General features: G+C 37.4%; 1 protein-coding gene across 4 annotated transcripts in view; it reads left to right on the top strand.

Moving 5' to 3' along the window:
• The window catches only part of tau (microtubule-associated protein tau), a 134,442-nt gene that overhangs the window by 98,251 nt on the left and 16,330 nt on the right, over positions 1 to 19,861 (top strand). For 2 of the 4 annotated variants that reach the window (XM_083128941.1, XM_083128935.1), the window contains one exon: positions 11,144 to 11,344. The exons of the other annotated variants lie outside the window; for them this stretch is intronic. In XM_083128941.1, the coding sequence (XP_082985067.1) occupies positions 11,144 to 11,344 (201 nt within the window). The remainder of the gene's footprint in view (positions 1 to 11,143; positions 11,345 to 19,861) is intronic. 4 annotated transcript variants of the gene reach the window in all.

Here is a 19,861-nt window from a genome sequence, read left to right as displayed (position 1 = left end):
AATGTTAATTTTTCATGTTTCAGAAAGGTGTGAGGTGCATTTTCCTACCCTATTTTGTCACGAAATGAACTGCAAAATACGAAATAGACTTAAAAACGAAATTCAGACAAGACACTTTCCCAAGTTTGAATTATCCTGAGAGTTATGCAATTCACGGAAAATTGATTAATTTTGCTGTAAATATTTGAGAAGCAAAAATGGAACCTTTATCCAGGAATAAACTTAATACTCTGTTAACTACGTAAATGTACTATTAGAAGGGATATGCTTATCTTGTGTAATAATTGCAGTTTTTAAATCAAATTTAGGATTATATTCACAATTTTAAAACCAAAAATGTAATTTTATATACCGCTTTTGATCCGATTTTTCACCGCTATAACACCGAAATTTTATTTTAATTACCGCTTTTGAACCCGAAATTGACTCTGTTTTTGTACCGAAATTTTGCTTTTTTCATTTACCAAAAATATGTCACACATAATGGACAGAGTTTAGAATAAGAAATCATTCAACTTTATACCTTTAGAATAATTGGTTCTTGACTAGTAATCCCACTGTTCATCAGAAAAGAGGTAAGTTTTAAGTTTTAATGACATAGATTCAAAGTAGTGAGTAACAAGACCTGCATTACTCTAATGCATGCTTTCCTTCATGCATAATTTTCAGGCATCAAGAATGCAATGTTGATCCTTCTACTTTACTTCATAATGCATTCTATTTGCATGTAACTTAACTTTGCATCATTTTTTGCATGTCTTTAATATCAAATTTAGGCATGTAACTGTGGAGCGGAATTTAAGGTCTATTACTTTGTGCACACAAATATGAGAGAGGTAAAATTGTAATAATTATTTAGAAACTATAATGTCGGGTAATAGTAATATGCATGCATTGTACTGAGTGAAGAATATAATGCTGGATTAATGAATCAGTAATGAAACAATGTGTAATAACAGTTCTAAATATCAAATATTGTGTTTTGTGAAGATTAATTCATGCAAGAATAATTAAAAAAAAAAAAAGTAAAGTGCTCCCCTGTGCTTAGCACAACGCCATGAAGGCGTATAGGGGGTGTGGGGGTAACGCCCCACACTTTCTTGATCCGGTCGTGAGTGGGGGTGATGTGATCAGCATCACGCCCCTGACCACCTTTACCCCCCAGGTACCCATGTTATTCGACGCTGGGTGGATGCTGGGGCTCCAACGTTAGAAAAGTTCTCGGATTTGAACCGGCCGGGGATCGAACCAGGGACCTTTAGCATGGTAGTCAGACGCATTACCGACTGAGCCACCGTGGCCACCAAGCATAATTGCCAAATCATATAAGTTTAGAAATTAAATCCGAACACACTATGTTGTTTTTAAATTAATTTGAACCTCATTTAGATTGTCAAAGAATATTTTAATACGAGTTGCCATTCAATGTGAATTACTTTATCTGTGTTCTAAATATTAATTGAAAATATGAATGGCATGTCCTGGTTTATGTGAGGGTGAAGTTTTTTTTCTTCTTTCTTTCAAAAATGTGATCAAGTCGGAGAGCTATATACATTGTTTTTAGAATGATGGGGTGGGGAGTATGATTCGTTGACTGTCAGACCAAGCTGTGTTTCTAGCATAGACAATACCACTAAGGAAAGCTGCTTGTGCAACCATCATCTTATTAGACTTGCGTCACAGGAAAACCTTGTTTTGTATTCATCGTGTATATATAAATTTGATAGCAAGTTAAGGATTCCACTAAATTAATGTAAGACACAATGTAAGAAGATTTGCCTTTGAAGCATCAACGAATAGGCACCATTGGTCAGGACTCTTGTTTCATACTTATTGAATCCATCAGTTTGCCAGTATATTTGCAATAAGTGAAATTGTCTTTGATTTTAAACCATTTCTCATACACACTATTTATAGTGTGAAATGTTGTCACTTTTACAGAGTGGTGAAAAAAATTCTACTGATGTAACCCGAATGCCAAAGTTCTGACTTATTTTTTGGAAGTTCAAGATCTCTGATGTCATTTAGGTTACCTTCTGTAATCTTATGATTAGAGAGGTTTATGATTGGCAAGTATTTTGTATTAGATTCTGATGGCTTCTCTTCTTCACCACTTGCAGAAGCACAGATATCCTCGTCAAGTCTAAAGAAATATTTGCCTGGAGGCATGGACGTCCGCAGGATTTTTTCCAGGGAGGGGCAAGGAAGGTATTTTTTCCAGGGGGGGCAAAAAATGCACATTTTCCCCAAAAATAGTGTTGTTCCCCAAAAAAACATTGCTTAAATTTGAATTTATGGTGTTCATGCAATAATTAACACATATTATTGTGGCTAAAATGAAATTATATGTGTGAAATACATAATTTTTGGTTAACTTTCATTTTCCAGGGGGGGGGGGCCCACAGCCCCCCTTGCCCCCCCTTCCGGACGCCCATGCCTGGAGGCAGGCCCATAGCTAGAGGGGGGCAGGTGGAGCAAATGTCTCCCCTGAGAACCTGCTTTGCCCCCCTCCTGTCAAAAATATCGAATAGATTCCTACTATGATTTCTCACTGATCTTTACAATTTTATCCTAGATTGCTCTAGCAATGTAACAAAGACACTTACTGATTTGATGATTTGAAGGGCTCGGGTGTAAAACATGGTAAGTGACAAAATGCAGGTTTCGAGATATTGAAAGTTGATGTTTCAAAAAATATCTCTGTTACAAATTAAAATAAATTTCTAAACTATTTACAGCAAATGTGATTCACTTGTATGTTTACTATCATAAAAATACGATATTTCATCCGAATTATTTTTTTCTGTGGTGCTTCATGCAATTTGTTTGAGGGTTGTTCAAGGATTTGTTGTAGTTACCGTGTTTTACATGCAACGATATTATCAAAATGAGTGATCAGATACCCCTTTATTCAAGCTGATTTATTATGTCAGTTCAATAATATTTTGACATTAGACATTTTATAGCAAGCATAACAATTTGTAATACAAAAATGAAAGCCTTTAATAATAATAATTGTATTCAATAAACAATAACCTGAGCTATTTGTTGTAACAATTTTTGTTTTCCAATGTCTATGACTCAAATGAACACCATTAGAAAAGTATATTTCTTCATATTATTATGTTAGTATTGTAAAGAATAAGTTCTGAATGGTTGTGATTAAAAATAACCTCCTTATCTCTATATGTAGACCAATATCAAAGAAAAAAATGTTTTTATATGAGCGGTTTTTCAGCTTCACAATTCTACCTCACACACACAGCATGCCAAGCAGAATGCGATTCACACGCCTCTCTTCATACAAAGTTGTGTTACGTAGACTGTAAATTGCATACAATGGCAACATTAGATGTTTGTGATTCAATAAGCAATTTAGACATAAGATTTAAATCTATATCTTCAAGACAACAATTGCCGGCCCCCGTGGTGGAGTGGTTAGCACATCGTGCTACAATGCCAGGAGTTCTGGGTTCGAATCCCAGTTTGGGCATGGATGTTTCAGAGTGCTTATTCATCAATTTCATCATATCATCACTCATCCCCATCTTCTCAAATTAGCCAAAAGTGGCACAAAAAGCAAAGTAAAATAAAGCAAATGAATCAAGACAACAAATATGCCCTTGTACCTTTCTGTTCAGCCAGTCTCACACAGTGATTAAGTAGGTCCCCACTTCCCTGCCCATCTCCAACTCGAAACTACCATAAGATTTTTTACCTCTTTAGTTCGCGAAGGCAGCAAAAGGGGTCTCACACGATCCTTAAAATCTCATCTTTAAAAATGGCGACTACACAAACACTGTATACCACTTCTCAAGTTCAGATGCTAATAACTGCTGAAGATTTGGGAAAATAATGTTTCTCTTAAAGGAATAAGAGAATAACATTGGCACTGTTGAAAAATGTAGCACATGTAACCTGTGGCAGTGAATGTGAGTCTATAACATATGTTACTTCAAGATGATATACCACTCTACGGACACACTAGCATAAAGTTGCATTACCTGTATATTATGATAGAAGTTGTATATTCTAATGAAACCTTTCTCATACGGTTTTGAAATATATCCTTCAATACCAACTAGTCAATTAAATTACACAAACTTCACAACATTCAAAGTACGAAAATTGTGGTGTTCACATTAACATTAAGTTACCATATTATATTTATATTTCATTGATACTTCTTTGCTCCTAAAATACTTATTGTGAAATTTACTTTGAAGTCCATGAAGAACTAATTACAATTCATAACTTATATATGATTAATTTATTGCGATGCTACACACAGCACAGTCTATTTGTTACAGCCAGCCAACAAACCAGAGAGTACATATATACATATGTGGTTGTTCAGTGCTTAGTTTACTTCAAAATAAAATAGTATTCGCGTCTATTGTGAATGTAAAATAACAGTATCTCAGTAGGAAATTTAAACATACGAACTATTTATTTAAAACAATAATAATTAGTAGACTCTTCACTCAACAAATAAAATATTCGTCCCAATCGTTAAGGCCGGCTTCAGACGAAAGCATTTCCTTTAGCATTTTTGCTAGCATAAATGCTATGAAAAAGCTTCCAAAAATCTTATAGCAGATAGTACTTTACACGCAACACAAGCATTTCATGTAAATTTTGGGCTAGCTTTTGGGATTACAATGTACAATGTATATCATATACAGCATGAAAGGCACATCGAGTTACACCATCTACGTTGAGTGCACGGTGTTTACATTTGAAACAAGTTAAACAACTAAAGTAGGGTGACCAGACATACTCTTTTTAAGAGTAGTATACTCTTTTAGAAGTTCATATACTCTATACTCTTTTCAATTTGCAAAAATCCCCAAATATACTTTTTTCCTTGCTATTTAATTTCATTCATTATTTTACGTGTAAAAATGCCTTAAAATCCACAGAACGGAAAATATCAAGATGTCAACAAACTGAAGTATTTACTGCTTGACTCAAGAATTTCCTATGAACAATTTCAAGTGTCATTTTCATATTCCATCAACAAGCAAAACATATTTCAAATTCATTGGAATTTAATAATAATGATTAGGGCTGAGCCGATACCACTTTGAACTGATACCGATGCCGATACTCTTACCGATTCCCGCCGATACTGATACTGATACTTGAAAATTGCAATAATTAAAATGTGTTCAAAATATTGATCAATATTGGTGTGTAAATATTCTCCTCCAATTATATGCATCAACATACCAAGAAATTTGCTTTAGAATATTCAAGAATTGCATCAGAATATTAAAATAGATGTTATGTAGTCACAAAATATAGTTTTTTTGTGCAAAATTAGTGTAAAATAAAAAGGAAGTTTTAATTTTGCATAATTTCCAGGATAATTAGACTGTCAAGAAGTCGCGTGGGATTTTTGCTGACCCCATGAAAAAACAAAATGCATGCGCACCTTCAACCTATAGACTATACTCCTTTTTGGTCAACAAATATCTGGTCACCCTAACTAAAGTATTATTTCATATGTGTACAGTAAACGTTGTTAAGTATTATTTAAGCAGCACCATTGTTTTGTACCTAATAACGTTTTACATGAAATGTTATTCCTCTCTGTTGAATAGTTATCGGCTTTTAAAAATGTGAAGTGATACATTGTTTACATCTCACATGGCTACCATTACAACTGTACTCGTGACTTAGAGGTCGCTTCTGATTGGTTATGTTTCCTACTTCAGCTGCCAGTGTGCTCCTCAATTCTGATTGGTAGTTGTATGTATTAACGATGGATTTAGACGGTTTCTAATTCTGTCGGGAACTGAATAAGAGAAAGCTCTCACACGATTACTAAGTAACTAAGCTAGAAGTCGATGGCAAAGTGAGGACGTACCTAACTGCCGTGTGAGGCTGGCTTAATATTTTTCTTTAACTTGACATATTTGTAAAGAATGATTTTAATAGTTTTCCCTGAAATTTAGCTCTCATGGATTAAAATAGTTATAATTTTGAACCAAGAAGAACTCATATTGCATATCAACAATAAAATAATTTACTTTCATCAAAGTCGCAAATAGCATAAATTCGAAAGCTAATTAAATTACAAATAGGTAATTAGGTCCACCATAAAAATGTCCTAACTTTTAAAATACGCATTACAGACTTATGAAAGAAATATTTGATAAAAAAAAAACTAAAAAGTTCCTAATAGTTGATACGATTCCGATCATATCACATATTCCTCAAGTGTAAAACATGGTATCTTAAGTAGCCTGAAATGCACATAGCCAATTGAAAATCAAACGAAATCTAACATTTCCATGATTTGTATATTAGAAACATATCCTTCGGCATTGCCTATTATTCTTAAGGTTTTGTTTTGTATACTTTCCAGCATTTTTTTGTACGATGATGCACTGTGTTCCCACACAACACATGTGTAAGTTAGCATTGATCTTACTAGTACGTTAAATAGTGTTAATCTGTTTTTAATCGTTAATTCAGAGTTCTGGATAAATGGATAAAGTTGGCATAGTCTCGTATTCCCTTTATGTGCTATATCATGTCTGTGTTCTCGAAAAGTAAAACCTTCATCCAGCACTAATCGTAAATATGTTGCCTTTCATTGTTGAGGGATGTTGTGTCCTCAGAGTCTTACATTTAATACACCATGTTTTATTCTCTTCGTGAATAGAATAAATGCGTTTTTATTCAGGTTTTCTTTTATTCTCCACTTTTTTGTTCAATTTTTAAACTCCCCGAGATATTTTTGCATTTTGATACGAGCCATATTTAGGTTGACACTATTTGTGACTATGGCAGTGTCATCTGCAAACACTGATAGTGTAGGCATGTCTGAGGTGTACATTGCATCGGTGAAACCGTGAGGAACTCCTGCAGTTATATTTGTGGCCAAAGAAGTGCAGTCAATGTTGCGATGAGTGTTCTTTCATGCAGGAATGAGTCCATCTGTTAACTTATGTATTTTGGAAATTCAAATTGATTTAGTTTGTATAATAGTCATTCTATCCACAATTTGTCGAAATCTTTCTCAATATCTAACCGCCCCCGCTACAGTCTGTTCTTTTCTATTAAAATTCGTTGTTATATAGTCCACATCTCGCACCAGTTGGGTTACTGTACTGTGATGCAGTCGGAAATCTGGTAAATATATGTTTCTCCTGCGTGATTACTTTATTCTTTGGTGTAGGCAGGGCCGCCCTTAGGAAACACGAGTCCCTGTGCAAACAATGTCCGTGAAGCTCTTATAGTTTGAAAAAAAGTTAATATTCACTCCTCACAAAAAGTTTGGAATATTGCTACGTTAGACAATAGGTGATAGACATGGCCTTGGAATGCAACAACACATGGTATCTGTCTGGTGGACGTACTCGTTTTTTCTCCAACATATTCGATCGTGCCCATCACCTATAATAATATTACAAACTTGTTGTGTCTAATGTAACAATATTCCGTACTTTTTGCGAGGAGTTCAGGGGTGCCTACGCCCCCCCTCCCCCCAGGCCTATGACGCACTCCCCCTTTATGCCAAATTATTTACTCAAATTATTTCGGTCAGACAGAATTTGCGGAACAATATAATACAGATATATTTAAGCAGTATGTTTTCTTTAGGTACTTTAAGCTTTCATGTTTGCTAACATAAAACGTACAAAACTGCTGAGGTTCACTGCCATTGTTAGTGTACTGAACCTTATTCTTAGCAGTTTGTCTGTTTGACTAACATTGTATTAATGTGCACAGCATGTCCCCCCCCCCACCCACCCTTTTCAAACCGATTCTGAAGACATAAGAGGTGGTGTTTCATTTGAAGCCACAGGTAGGTAGAAAAACTGTACATGATAACCATAACTAAAAATGAATAACAAGTCAATCAAAGAACGATCCCCTAATTTTTGTGTGAAGATATATAGAATTGGTACAAAATCCAAGTCCCCACCAAAAATTTCCATGATGCATGGACATCATGAATCCACTCTGTGGGCACCCCTGGAGGAGTGTATAAACAACCTTCCATGCCTCATAAAAATCTACATTGAAACCAACATGATTATTAGTATTGTGTAATTTTACCCCCCCCCCCCCCCTCCATCTCAGCATCACATAGGATTCCTTAAGCCATGGACTAAATTTGGTAGCATAGGTAGAGGGAGGGGACATTGCTTCCTGGCTCCAAATTGAGAGGTTGACGAATGGACACCACGGTCAATTTAGTTTCGGTGTCCGGAATGGAACATGCCAATGAAAATCAGCATTTACCAAATAAATTTAATTTTACTGGCCAGAGGAAACTAAAAGATTCTATTAGATCCAGTCATTGTCAACTAATTTAAACCAAATTTTGTATTTGTCAACAAGCCCAGAACTAATACTCTGATTATGCCATCCATAATTTATTCATTAATATTAAATTCCGCCGCGGTGGCTCAGCCGGTAATGCGTCTGACTACCATGCTAAAGGTCCCGGGTTCGATCCCCGGCCGGTTCAAATCCGGGAACTTTTCTAACGATGGAAGCGGCCCCGGCGCCCACCCAGCGTCGAATAACATGGGTACCTGGGGGAAACCCTGGGGGGTAAAGGCGGTCAGGGGCATGATGCTGATCACATCACCCCCACTCACGACCGGATCAAGAAAGTGTGGGGCGTTACCCCCACACCCCCTATACACCTTCATGGCATGGTGCTATGCACAGGGAAGCACTTTACTTTCTTTTTATTAAATTTCAAGGGTACGTATTAATTAACGAATAAAGTAAAAAGAAATAGAAAGCTATTTATGAGTAAAATCGCTGGGATCAGGGCATTGACTTTTAAGAAACAAATTTACTGGGCTGCAAGCTCATAAAGGTAAGAACTACTGGCCTATGGAAATAGGATCATGCTAGCAGAGAAGCCCACAGGATGAAACCACTGATATTATCCCTTTCCCTCAGTTAATGCATTGTAGCTCGTCAGATTTAATACCTTTGCATTAAACACTCGTTATGCTATATTCAGATATATTCATATTCTGATGGCGATCCCTTTCTGTCTGTCTGTAGCGTACCAAAGATTTTGTCGTTTACAGACAGAAAAAGTGCTTCTGACAACCATGAATGTGACGAATGGCCTCAAGCATAAGGAATAAAAATGCTGTTTTCTGAGGATTCATTGTGTCAAAATGAGACCTCGGTGAACAAAATGCTATCAAGAAAATTCGTTCACATTGATGTCCTCTACATACTGTGAAAGCTTGTCGGTAGTTCATAGCGACACCCTCTGTATGTCTATATATTTCCACATACATACAGATACCCTATGTGTTTGTGTCACTTAAAGATTTACACACTTGTGTTATGAAAGCATTAAGATTGCACATGGTGTGGATTGTAGAAATATGAATACATAGATACAATGAAGAGAAAACCATTCAGATTACCTTTATATAAAATTTATATCATGCTTCAATCACGTCATCGAAGTCGAATTTTGACACTACATCACTTTCTCTTATGTGACTAGTGAATCTAGTCTTTTATAAAATAAATTTAGTTCTCAAATAGGTAAATGCAAAGTTTCCTGTGCACATTGAACTGTGCCATGGAGGAATTTGGAAGTAGGGTCTCACACATTCTCAATCTTAGCCATTTTTGGTGACGATGAGATCAGCCGCCTTTATCTCCCAGAGTGGCATATCTCTAGGTGGTCATTTCTTTTGGCTGGGTGAATCCCAGAGTCTCTTTATGCAAGGACAAGGCCGGAAAAATTCTGACCTTAGATCACTTGCCCCGGGAATTGAATCAGGGTTCCCTGAGTGACAGTCAGATGCCCACTGACTGCACCATCGCTGCTCCAGTTCTCAAATATGTCTTGATTAATTAATTTCAAACAAGAGAAGCTCCTTTCGGCACTAGCGACTGGTAGCCGATTTTTACGTACATTGCATTAATACTTTGATGGAAGCCGCAGGCAATGCAGTTAAAAACTATAATGATTTGACTTGGAACTTGTTGGCAAAATCTTTGAACGTCCCTTCTATGGGAGGGATTTTGAGGAAGCAAAAATATTAGTATCTCCAGACCTTAATTTATATGTATTCCACCTGGAGATTTGTTTCACACAAAATGAAATACGCAGACCAGGAAAATTTTCCTTGCCACGGTCGATCATCTTTTCATCTTTCCTCAATAGCGAGGAGGCGGCACACTCAAATTTTGTGTGTGTCTATGCCCCTCGAACAATAATTTATGACAGGAAATCAGTAGAAAGTTGGGGTCACAAACAAGAAATTCAGCTTTTGAAGCAGAAATTTTATTCTCAAAATATTTTTTCACAGTAGATTTGCGATCCTATTTGAAACTCTGGTGACTTTTTCTACACTACGTAAGCTTATTATAAATGGAGCTCTATCACTATTATAGGTTTCCTTCCTTTTCTTTCTTATATTTTAATGTGATCAAATTTGCACAAGAAATTTATGTGAATAAAAGATTCAATAATGTTATGTAGGGCCAACATATTTTCAAAGCACGAGGTCCAGTGCGGTGGCATGTGTCTCACACACCTAACGGCGGACCTGGGTGTAGTATCTTTTCAAACACCTTACTCCTGTGACATAAAAGGCTAATAGGTCTGTAATTGACTTGAAACAAATGACTCTTTTCAGGTTTTAAAATTGGGGACACTGTCGCTGTTTTGCATTGTATTGAGAAATATATTTGTATTATCATGGCATTGAATATTTTTGTTAAGTATACTAGTAGCTCTCTTGTGCCCTGCACTTTTTTCAGATTTTGAAACATCATAGTGATTCTTAAAAGGTGAGGAAAATTTGAAAATGACTGGCATTGGCTAAAGGTCAGGCTGAGCCTTGAATACGTTTCTTTTGCAATTTGTGTGTGCACCTTACAAATATGTTCCTACAGGTGTTTAAGTGCAAGTGATATAAATAGAATGATGATAAATTATTAATGTGTTGGTGCTTCTAGTTATGGCTTCGTTCACGAAGTATTTAAACTAATATTTTTTTGATGTTTCAGTGTTTTCACACAGTTGTAGTGGCACATATGATTGCAGTATGATGATCCTTCATTGTAGAGCACGCTTCTTTTCCAATGTCTTTGCACTTTCTTCTGCAACACGCACCCTTTTCTTCTCTTGCAGGTTGAAATGCAGAAATTGGAATTCAAAGACAAAGCACAAAGCAGAATAGGTTCAATGGACAATGTAAAATACAAACCTGGTGGCGGTGAGAAGAAGATCTTTGACGATAAGGAGTACTTGAAGCAGATGGGTAGTAGTAAAGCCTGTTCCAGTAAGGCATCTAGTAAGGCCAGTTCCGAAGGAAGAGCATCGGGTGCTCAGGTCAGTAATTTGTGATATTATCGGTGGTGATGGGTGCATGGTATGACAAGGTATAGATCGACCACAAGGAAAAGAACCATCTTTCCTGCCGTTCTCCGGGCTTCGGTGCAGTGTTGCCAGGTCAGACTTGAAAAAATCGGGACTTGTTTCTTCCGTAAACCAGAAGATCTGCTAAAAAAATTATCTAATAGTAGCGAATAAATAACGTTCTCGAGGAGAGAGGCATGGGCATGCACACTGGAGGGTAAAGGTGGCAGGTGGCAATTGCCCCCAAATCTTGGACGGCTGCAGAATTTTTTCGGGGGGTAAACAAGGCATATTACCTCGTAATAGTGCCCCCTCAAAAAACATCACTAGGGTATGAAATTATCATGTTCCTGCATCCCATTACAATAATTGATGTAAATTACTGTGACTGAAATTAACTTGTGTGTCTGAAATAATATATACTTTTAGGTTAACATTCATTTTCCGGAAAGGGGGGTGAGTGGCAGTCGTCGTACTTACCCGTAGAGGCAAAAAAAGCGATTTAAAATAACCATAATAGAAATAGATTTTGGGTTGGGATAAAATACAACCATCTAAAAATAGTAATGTAAAAATAGTAATAATAATATTAATTATTGTTATTTTTATTATGTCCTAGCACAATTGAGTAGCGTTTGGAATAATTTCACAGTTCAAACAGCACTTTTCATGGCTGAGTGGAGTTCCATGATCTCCATTCTACGTCTCCCCTTACGCACGTCAAAATGCCCAAGTAAGATTAGCAGGAAATGTGTTTTTGAGCAGACCCTTGGTGATTCCATAGCAACAGTTTATTCAGGAAATATCCCATGAATTCAATAGGCCTTGCAAACACTGACTCGGACCGTGCTAAAAGCTCCTCCCCCTGTCCTCCCCCACTGCCATGCAGTTCTGCGCAAGTCTCTTTCCCTGTGGTTCCACTATATATGACAGTATGACTGACTGTGAATCCTGCCCGGTAGGACCAAAAATGAACACTGAATCCGGTCCGTAGAGGACCAAAATGAATGTAGAACCTGGCCCGTTGCATGGTGTTCCAAACTTGGTCTCCCCTTTGGCCTTATTCCTACTCTTTGTGCATTATAAGTTCTTACTGGCAGCCATTCTGTACCATCTTCTTCATGTGTCCAAACCATCTTATCTGTGCCTGATCTATCCTGTCCTGAAGCACTTCCCTCTTTTAGTCTATTACATATACCGAACCACTCAGTTCTTCCCACTGGCATCTTCACACATCTCTGGTGTGTGTGTATGTGCTCTGCACTCTATACACTATCTCTTCCTCGACTCCTTTCTCTCTTAGAACCTTCCAAATCTTTGTTATGTACATGCTATCATGCATATGTCTTTTCTATATTTAGGAATGCCATAATCAAATTATTTCCATACTCATAGTGCCTGTAATTGCCTTATGGTGAATATCAGATCTACGGTTGACCTGCCTCTTCTAAATCCATACTATTCCTCTCTCATGTTCAGCTCGGTTACTTCCCATATCCTTTTTCTCTAATATTTTCTCATACACCTTTGCTGAGTAGCAAATAAGTGTTATTCCTCTGTAGGAATTCCTTTCTGTCCCCTTCTTGAATATGGGAACTGTTAGTCCCTTTGTCCAATCTCTTGGCACCTTTCTCTCTTACCACACTATTTTCAGTACTCTGTACAGCCACTGTACACCAATCACTCCTGCTCCTAGTATCATTTCCACTGACACTTCATCTATTCCAGGTGCTCTACCTCTCTTCATTCTCTTCAGAGCTTCCTCCACTTCTTTCCATGTGAGATTCACTTTTTCCTTCCTGTTTTCTTTTTCCTTCACTTCTTCATGTTCAGCAAGTTCTCGAAATTATTTCTTCACATTCTCCTCATTTCTTCATCCTCTTCTATATTTCCCCTTTCATCTCTTAGCTTACAGCTGGTTCCTCTTTCTCTTCTCCTTTCTCTCACTAATCCATACAATACTTCCCTGTTCCCATCTACATATTCTTCTAGCACTTTGGCCCATTCTCCCATTCACTTTCTTCATTCTTCTTAACTGCTGTTCTTGCCTCTTTCTTCTTTTCCATGTAATCTTTTTGTGCATTATGTGATTTAACTTTAAACCATTTTCTAAATACATATTTTTTGTTCTTCACTGCCTCTATAGTTCTTTCCTTCCATCACGGTGTTTCTTTCTTCTTTTTTTCTTGCTTGTCCTTCCACATACCTTTTCAGCTGCTGTAACGTTCAAGTTGCCGGGTGCTTTTATCTATTGCTACTTAATATGTTTTAAATATTATCCATGCTGTATCTACTCCTTTGGGTTCATCTCTTGGCACTTTAGTATGCAATATTTCTTGATATTTCTCTTATATCATCTTATCCTCCAATTTCCACTCTTACCCTTCTTTTATTTTCAATCCCCTCACATCTGCTACTAGTAACCTGTGGTCACTTTCTACATTCTCACTGGGCATTACTTTAATGTTGTTCATTATCTTCTTTACTTCCTTGTTTACCAATATATAATCTATTACAGACTTCTGTTCATTATTCCAATTGTATCTTGTAATCTTATGGCTATCATATTTCTTCTTAAACCAGTTATTAACTACTAACAGTCTGTTTCTCTTACAAAAGTCGTGTAGCCTCCTTCCCTCCTCATTCCTCTGTCCCAACCATCTGCTCCAAGTATTTCTGTGTACCCTTTCCTGTCTTCCCACTTGTACGTTAATATCACCCATCACAATTTGCCATTCCATTCCTACGTGTTTTTCCAAGTCTTCTTCAAATTCTTCTTTCTCTTTCCTTGTACATCCTGTTTGTGTGGCATACGCTTGAATTATTTCCATTACTTTCCCCTCTTACATTCATTTTTAGTTTCATAATTCTGTCATTTACCCTCTCTACTTCCTCACTTATTCCACATCTGACTACAAATCCAACCCCACTTCTCCTGCCCTCTTCGGTACCTGCCCAGTGTAGTTTATAATATTTCTTCAATTTAATTTCTCCTCTTTCTTTCCATTTTCTTTCACTCATTACAAAGATGTCCATTCCTAGTCTCTCCATTAGATCCACAATTTATTCACTGTCAGTGTACCAATATTAGGGGTGTGAGGGATCCTGGAAAGTCTGGACCGGGATCGGGAAAAAATTTTCCCGACTTTTCGGGATCCCAAGCAGTCGGGAAATACCGAATGGTCATTTTGTTGTTAATTTTAGACGTTTCCTGCTTTGTAAGTGTCTGGAACTTATCGGAAATTGTTAGTTTTTATTCCAGAAATGCAAAAACAATCACTTAAGGTGAAAACTACGTGAAATTTGAGATTTCCGGGAAATTGCGAATTTTTCCCATCCTGAAAGTCTGTATTTAAAAAAAATGTCTGTCCCGACCAAAAAAATCCTGTCCCGCACACCCCTAACCAATATTCAAAGTCCCTGTTCGTAGCCCGTGTTGTCTAATTTCCAGTCCGGCTTGCTTCTCTCTTATCTCGAATATTTATGCTTTCAGCCATCGGTTAATCGAGCCTATTACAGCCTACACCTGGGTGGTGGGACTGGGGTTCTCACGTACACCCTTGTTTTTCTGTTTGGGTTCCAACTTCCTTAGCCTTTCTGGATACCTCTAGGCCCACGAGGCAGTGGGGGCAAACACTTTTATGGCTGTGTTTATTTGCCATGACCCAAGGCTGTCAATGGGTATCTGTGGTATTTGCCGAGTATGTCCATGCCACTGGACACACTCCCACACCCTGATAGCATTGCCACCTCAGTCCCGGACTGCTTATTTGGGTTTCCACTTATTCGTAGCTCCCCCTTACATCTGAGGGGGGTTTCACTATTCACGACCTGTGACCCGTCCAGTAGCAGAGGCTCGCCCTGGAACCTAACATAGGCTACAATGTGTTTAATATCATTTGACATCTCATTTTTTAAAATATTAACTGTAGCATGCAATTTTTCTGGTGATGTACAGGTCAGAGGAATAGATGGAAGCTAAACAAATCTATTTTGGAGGGAAGGGGGGTATTTTAGTTTTTCCTCTACTTTTTTGTGCTTCTTAAATTTAATATCTACGGTTGATAGAAGTAATGCTCATGAATAAATGGTGCTCCTGGGTTTGATACCCAATGGAGGCACATAATGGTTCAGACCCCACATTAAATAGTGGGTTCAGTCCCAATTAGCTTGTGAGTGCATAAATGGACTTAAAACAAGAACCTCAACGAATAGTTGGCAACACTAATTTTTTAATATTGGATAATTCTTAGGAGCATGCATATTAATTTTTGACAAAAACACAAAGTATGAAATAACACACTGTGGTGTTCATTTTCCATGCATTTGAAAGGTGCGAGGTGTGTTTTACTAACATGTTTTGTCACTAAATGATGCGAAATAACTGCAAAATGAACTCTTAAACACAACATTTAGGGTTTATTTACCAATGCAACACTTTCTGAGGTCTGAATTATCTTGAGTTATCCAAATCATAGAAAATTGATTAATTCTGCTGTAAATATTTAAGAAGCAAAATAGAACTCCTTCTACTCTACTCTACTCCTTTATACAGGAACAAACTTATTACTCTGACGACAACATAAATGTGCTATTGAAAGTGAAATGTTTATTTTGTGTAGTGAGTGTAGTTTTTAGATCAAATTTAGGGTTTTATTCACCATTTTAACATTTATATACCATTTTATATACCAATTTTGATCCCTAAATAGCCCAGTGTTTGGACTGATATCTTGACCTTTTATTTACCAAACAGAGACTGTTACATTTAACTGTGTAACATAACTTTATTCTCCACAAAATTGAACATGCATATGTTTATATATGCAAGGTGCAGGGTCAAAGGTCACATCATGTGACCTTGAAGTGAAAATTTCAATATTTTCATTTAAAGATATTTTTTTATGAAAACTATGCTCCATTAGCTTCGAAACAAGCCCAAGATGAAAGTTGTCATGTCCTGGGGTGAAACACACACACGCCTGTGTGGTGGGGGCTTCGTCGGCCGGTCACTCTACTCTGCCTAATTAAGAATCACGAACCTTCCGACCCTCTGTAAACAACCGTCTCACTTCGAGTAACGTATCACTCCGCGCCAGCTATTCGTGAATGGTGCGGCCATCATATGCTGCTCACTCGCAACCTTTAATTTAACGTAACATGGGAAAACGTATTCTTATTTTAACTGATAAACTACACATTGAAGTATAATAAATTTTCTACAAGTGATTAAATACGTGTTCTTGTTCAAGAATGAACATATTTTTCTACGCCAAAAGTTCCTTTTATCTGACACTGGGTTAACAGATCCCCCTTCCCCCCTCTTCTCTCAGTATGACAACGCCAAAGTTATACAAGAGAGTGAGAGATTCGTTTCAGTAAATTCAAGCCTTTTGGTTTTATTGCTTCCTCTTCCACCAAATTATTGCCCAACATTGTTGACATGTAGAGCATTGTTTTCTCCTTTGTGCAACAAATATACCGCCAATTTTAGCAGAAGCTAAACAAAGATAAGCCGGGGAATAAAAAGAGATTGTTTATCTTTCTCTCGGTTTCTCGTGCACTAGAAAACGATAATAAGCACATTATTTATGCACATCTCATGCAAGTAATGTATTTTCTTACCTTGATTCAGCAGTTCCTTTTTGAACTTAAGGCATTTTCGGCATCCTGTCTGTCAAATTTGCTTCCCAAAAAGGAACTCAAGGTGCACAAGAGGCGATTTAACGTCGACTGCTAAAATTGGGGAGATCGTCATCAATCATCACTATCAACGTCTTCCCCACAGTTGACAGGACTGCTCTTTGATTGAAAAAATACAAAAGCACCTCGCGTTGTATTGAGCTTATCTCAAAATCGGTGTACTTGTTTATACGAGCAACAACGTGTTTTTTTCGCGGACTCACAACTTGACCGGTCGTTTTCCTTCCTTTCACCACACCGAAAACACAAAGACGCAGACACACAATTACACTTGGACACCAACTTCACTGCTTGCTCAGGATAGCACCGACACAACGTAACATAAACGTTAAGAACAACCTGCTTCTTGCCACTTTTCAAACGGCTGTATTTCCGAAAGACTACTCTGAAAACATGGGAGGCCTTCCTGCACGCATGGAAGTCGCCATGTTCGAAACTGGCGCTATTTTCTTGCTGTTCATGTGATTGATTGTAATTTATACAATAATCACATATTATTATTATAAACAGAAACCTTGAATGAAAATATATTTTAAATGTATAATCCAATGTAATTTACACGTTTTTCTTCCATTAGCGTACTTTCATAGAACGGACTACATGATGCGGAAGAAATCCGTTATTAGGCTATTGCCAACCTCAATACTTCTCACTAAGTCAAGTACAGAAACGGAAGTGGTATGTCGAATGTCGGCATATGATAGTGTGATTTCACATTGTCAGTGATGATCCTCCGGGGATGGGGGAGGGGGTGGGATGTAGGAGTCGATCTATAATCCAGAGGTGTTCACCATCCGGATGGTGACATCCTCACACTCCGGAATACTTTTGAGGGTGAAGGAGGGCAGGCCGTAGGGTGAGGGAGGTTGATTTAAAATGAACACCTCTCAACAAGAGAGAAGAAAAATGTGACAATATTTAAAAATTCACCCCCAAATATGCATTTTATTTTATATGTAGCGTACAATAAAATGTGACTGCCTCAAAATATTTCTGTATTCTACAGTCCTCTTTCCCCACTTTTATGCTTCTCTAAGTTGCCGTTTTAGGTGAAGATCGACCACCTTGTGACATGCACATTTATCATTAGTTATGAGACGATGAGGGATAGGTGATATTTGAATTCCAAATTAATTAGCCGCCCCCGTGACGGAGTGGTTAGCACATCGCGCTACGACGCCAGGGATCCCGGGTTTGAATCGTGGCCTGAGCATGGATGTTTGTGAATGTCCATTCATCGATTTCATCATATCATCATCATTCATCCCCTTCTTCGCAAATTAGCCATAAGTGGCACAAGAGGGGAAGTAAAATAAAGCGAATCAATCAAACCAAATGAGTTATTTCCATTATTTTTATCTAATTAATAATTATTAATTTAGTCAATCGAATCATATATATTAGCTTACTTTCATTATCTATAATAATAAATCATAACACTTTCAAACATCAAATAAATTTAATGAAGCAACCCCGGTTTCAAAACGTAATTTATCTCAATGTGTCGCATTCTTCTAGCAAGGTGTTTTTTTGTAAAATATGAGAGAAAATTAATCCTTTGGTACGGAACCGTCTTAACTCCTTGGGGATAAGATGTAAATTTTGTATTTGATTTTTTTAATTTAGCATTGCTTTTCTTCCACTTTTGGCTAATTCCGACGATGGGAATGAGTGATCGTCAGATGAAATTGATGAAGGGACTCTCACAAATAACACCCATGCCGGGATTCGAGCCAGGGAACTTCGGTGATGAATCTGAAATTCGGCCACCAGGCAAGATGTACATTTTTTAATTATTTTTTTTTTTACATACATTCAATAACTTTCAACAGGTCATCAGTGATACACTGCTTATTCCGCATCTGTTGACAAATGGAATGTTTTTACACCTTGTAGGCTATGTGGATTATTTTTTTTTTCATAAGTTTGCAACACTGTTAGGATACACGTGCTTTTGTTTACAGAAGGTCTTAAGTTCTATGATTCTCACTTTAGATTATCCATATACGGAGTTCACGGGAAGAGTAGGAGGCATACCTTTGTCTTATATGCCTACGGACTAGCCTTGCTTATCTTAGTGCATAAACATGGGTTCTCCACCATTAGAATCGTACAAGGGGGAATATTCCTATGCGAGAGGTATTTCTTTGAGGGAGAATGGAAGGGACGGGAGTGTCTGTATATGTGTGAGGTGATACTTACATTGGATATGATTATCCCAGACATCTCTTTCTAAATCGAATCACCAAAGGCCTTTTGTAGCATATTCAATGATTCAGCACACTACAGTCTGTTGGCAACACAAAATTTCAAACAAATGAAGACCACAGGGAAAGAACGTGCTTTGTCTATTTTCTTGATTTTACAGGAGAGCACGTTTCTTCCTTGTTATGAGCATGTTTTTTCCCTGCATACGCATACAAACGCTCTTTGTAACGGGTGGAAAAAGCATGTTCTATTCTTGTACAATTGCTAGTTATAAAGACCCTTCACAGAGCTATTTGATGCCACCTTTACCTCAATTTGGCTAAAAATGGACAAAGCACGTTCCTTCCCTGTGGTCTTTAAATTCCTTGCTCGATATTTGTCTCAATTCTGCAAATCGCAGGACACTCGTCAACACATCTAACGTAAACAGCTGCTGTCCACAAACTGATGGATAGTTAGTTTACTTTACCCCTTTGCGTGGTCATTCAGTACAGTGCTGCCATCCTACGGAAAAAAAATAATTCTAGATACCTCCAATGTGGGACTTTTACCAGCCAAATTCCAGGTACTTTTTTTACT

The sequence above is a fragment of the Lepisma saccharinum genome, chromosome 1 (assembly GCF_977018435.1).
Source record: "Lepisma saccharinum chromosome 1, izLepSacc3.1, whole genome shotgun sequence".
Lineage (NCBI taxonomy): Eukaryota > Metazoa > Arthropoda > Insecta > Zygentoma > Lepismatidae > Lepisma > Lepisma saccharinum.
This window is presented reverse-complemented; position numbering and strand designations above follow the sequence as displayed.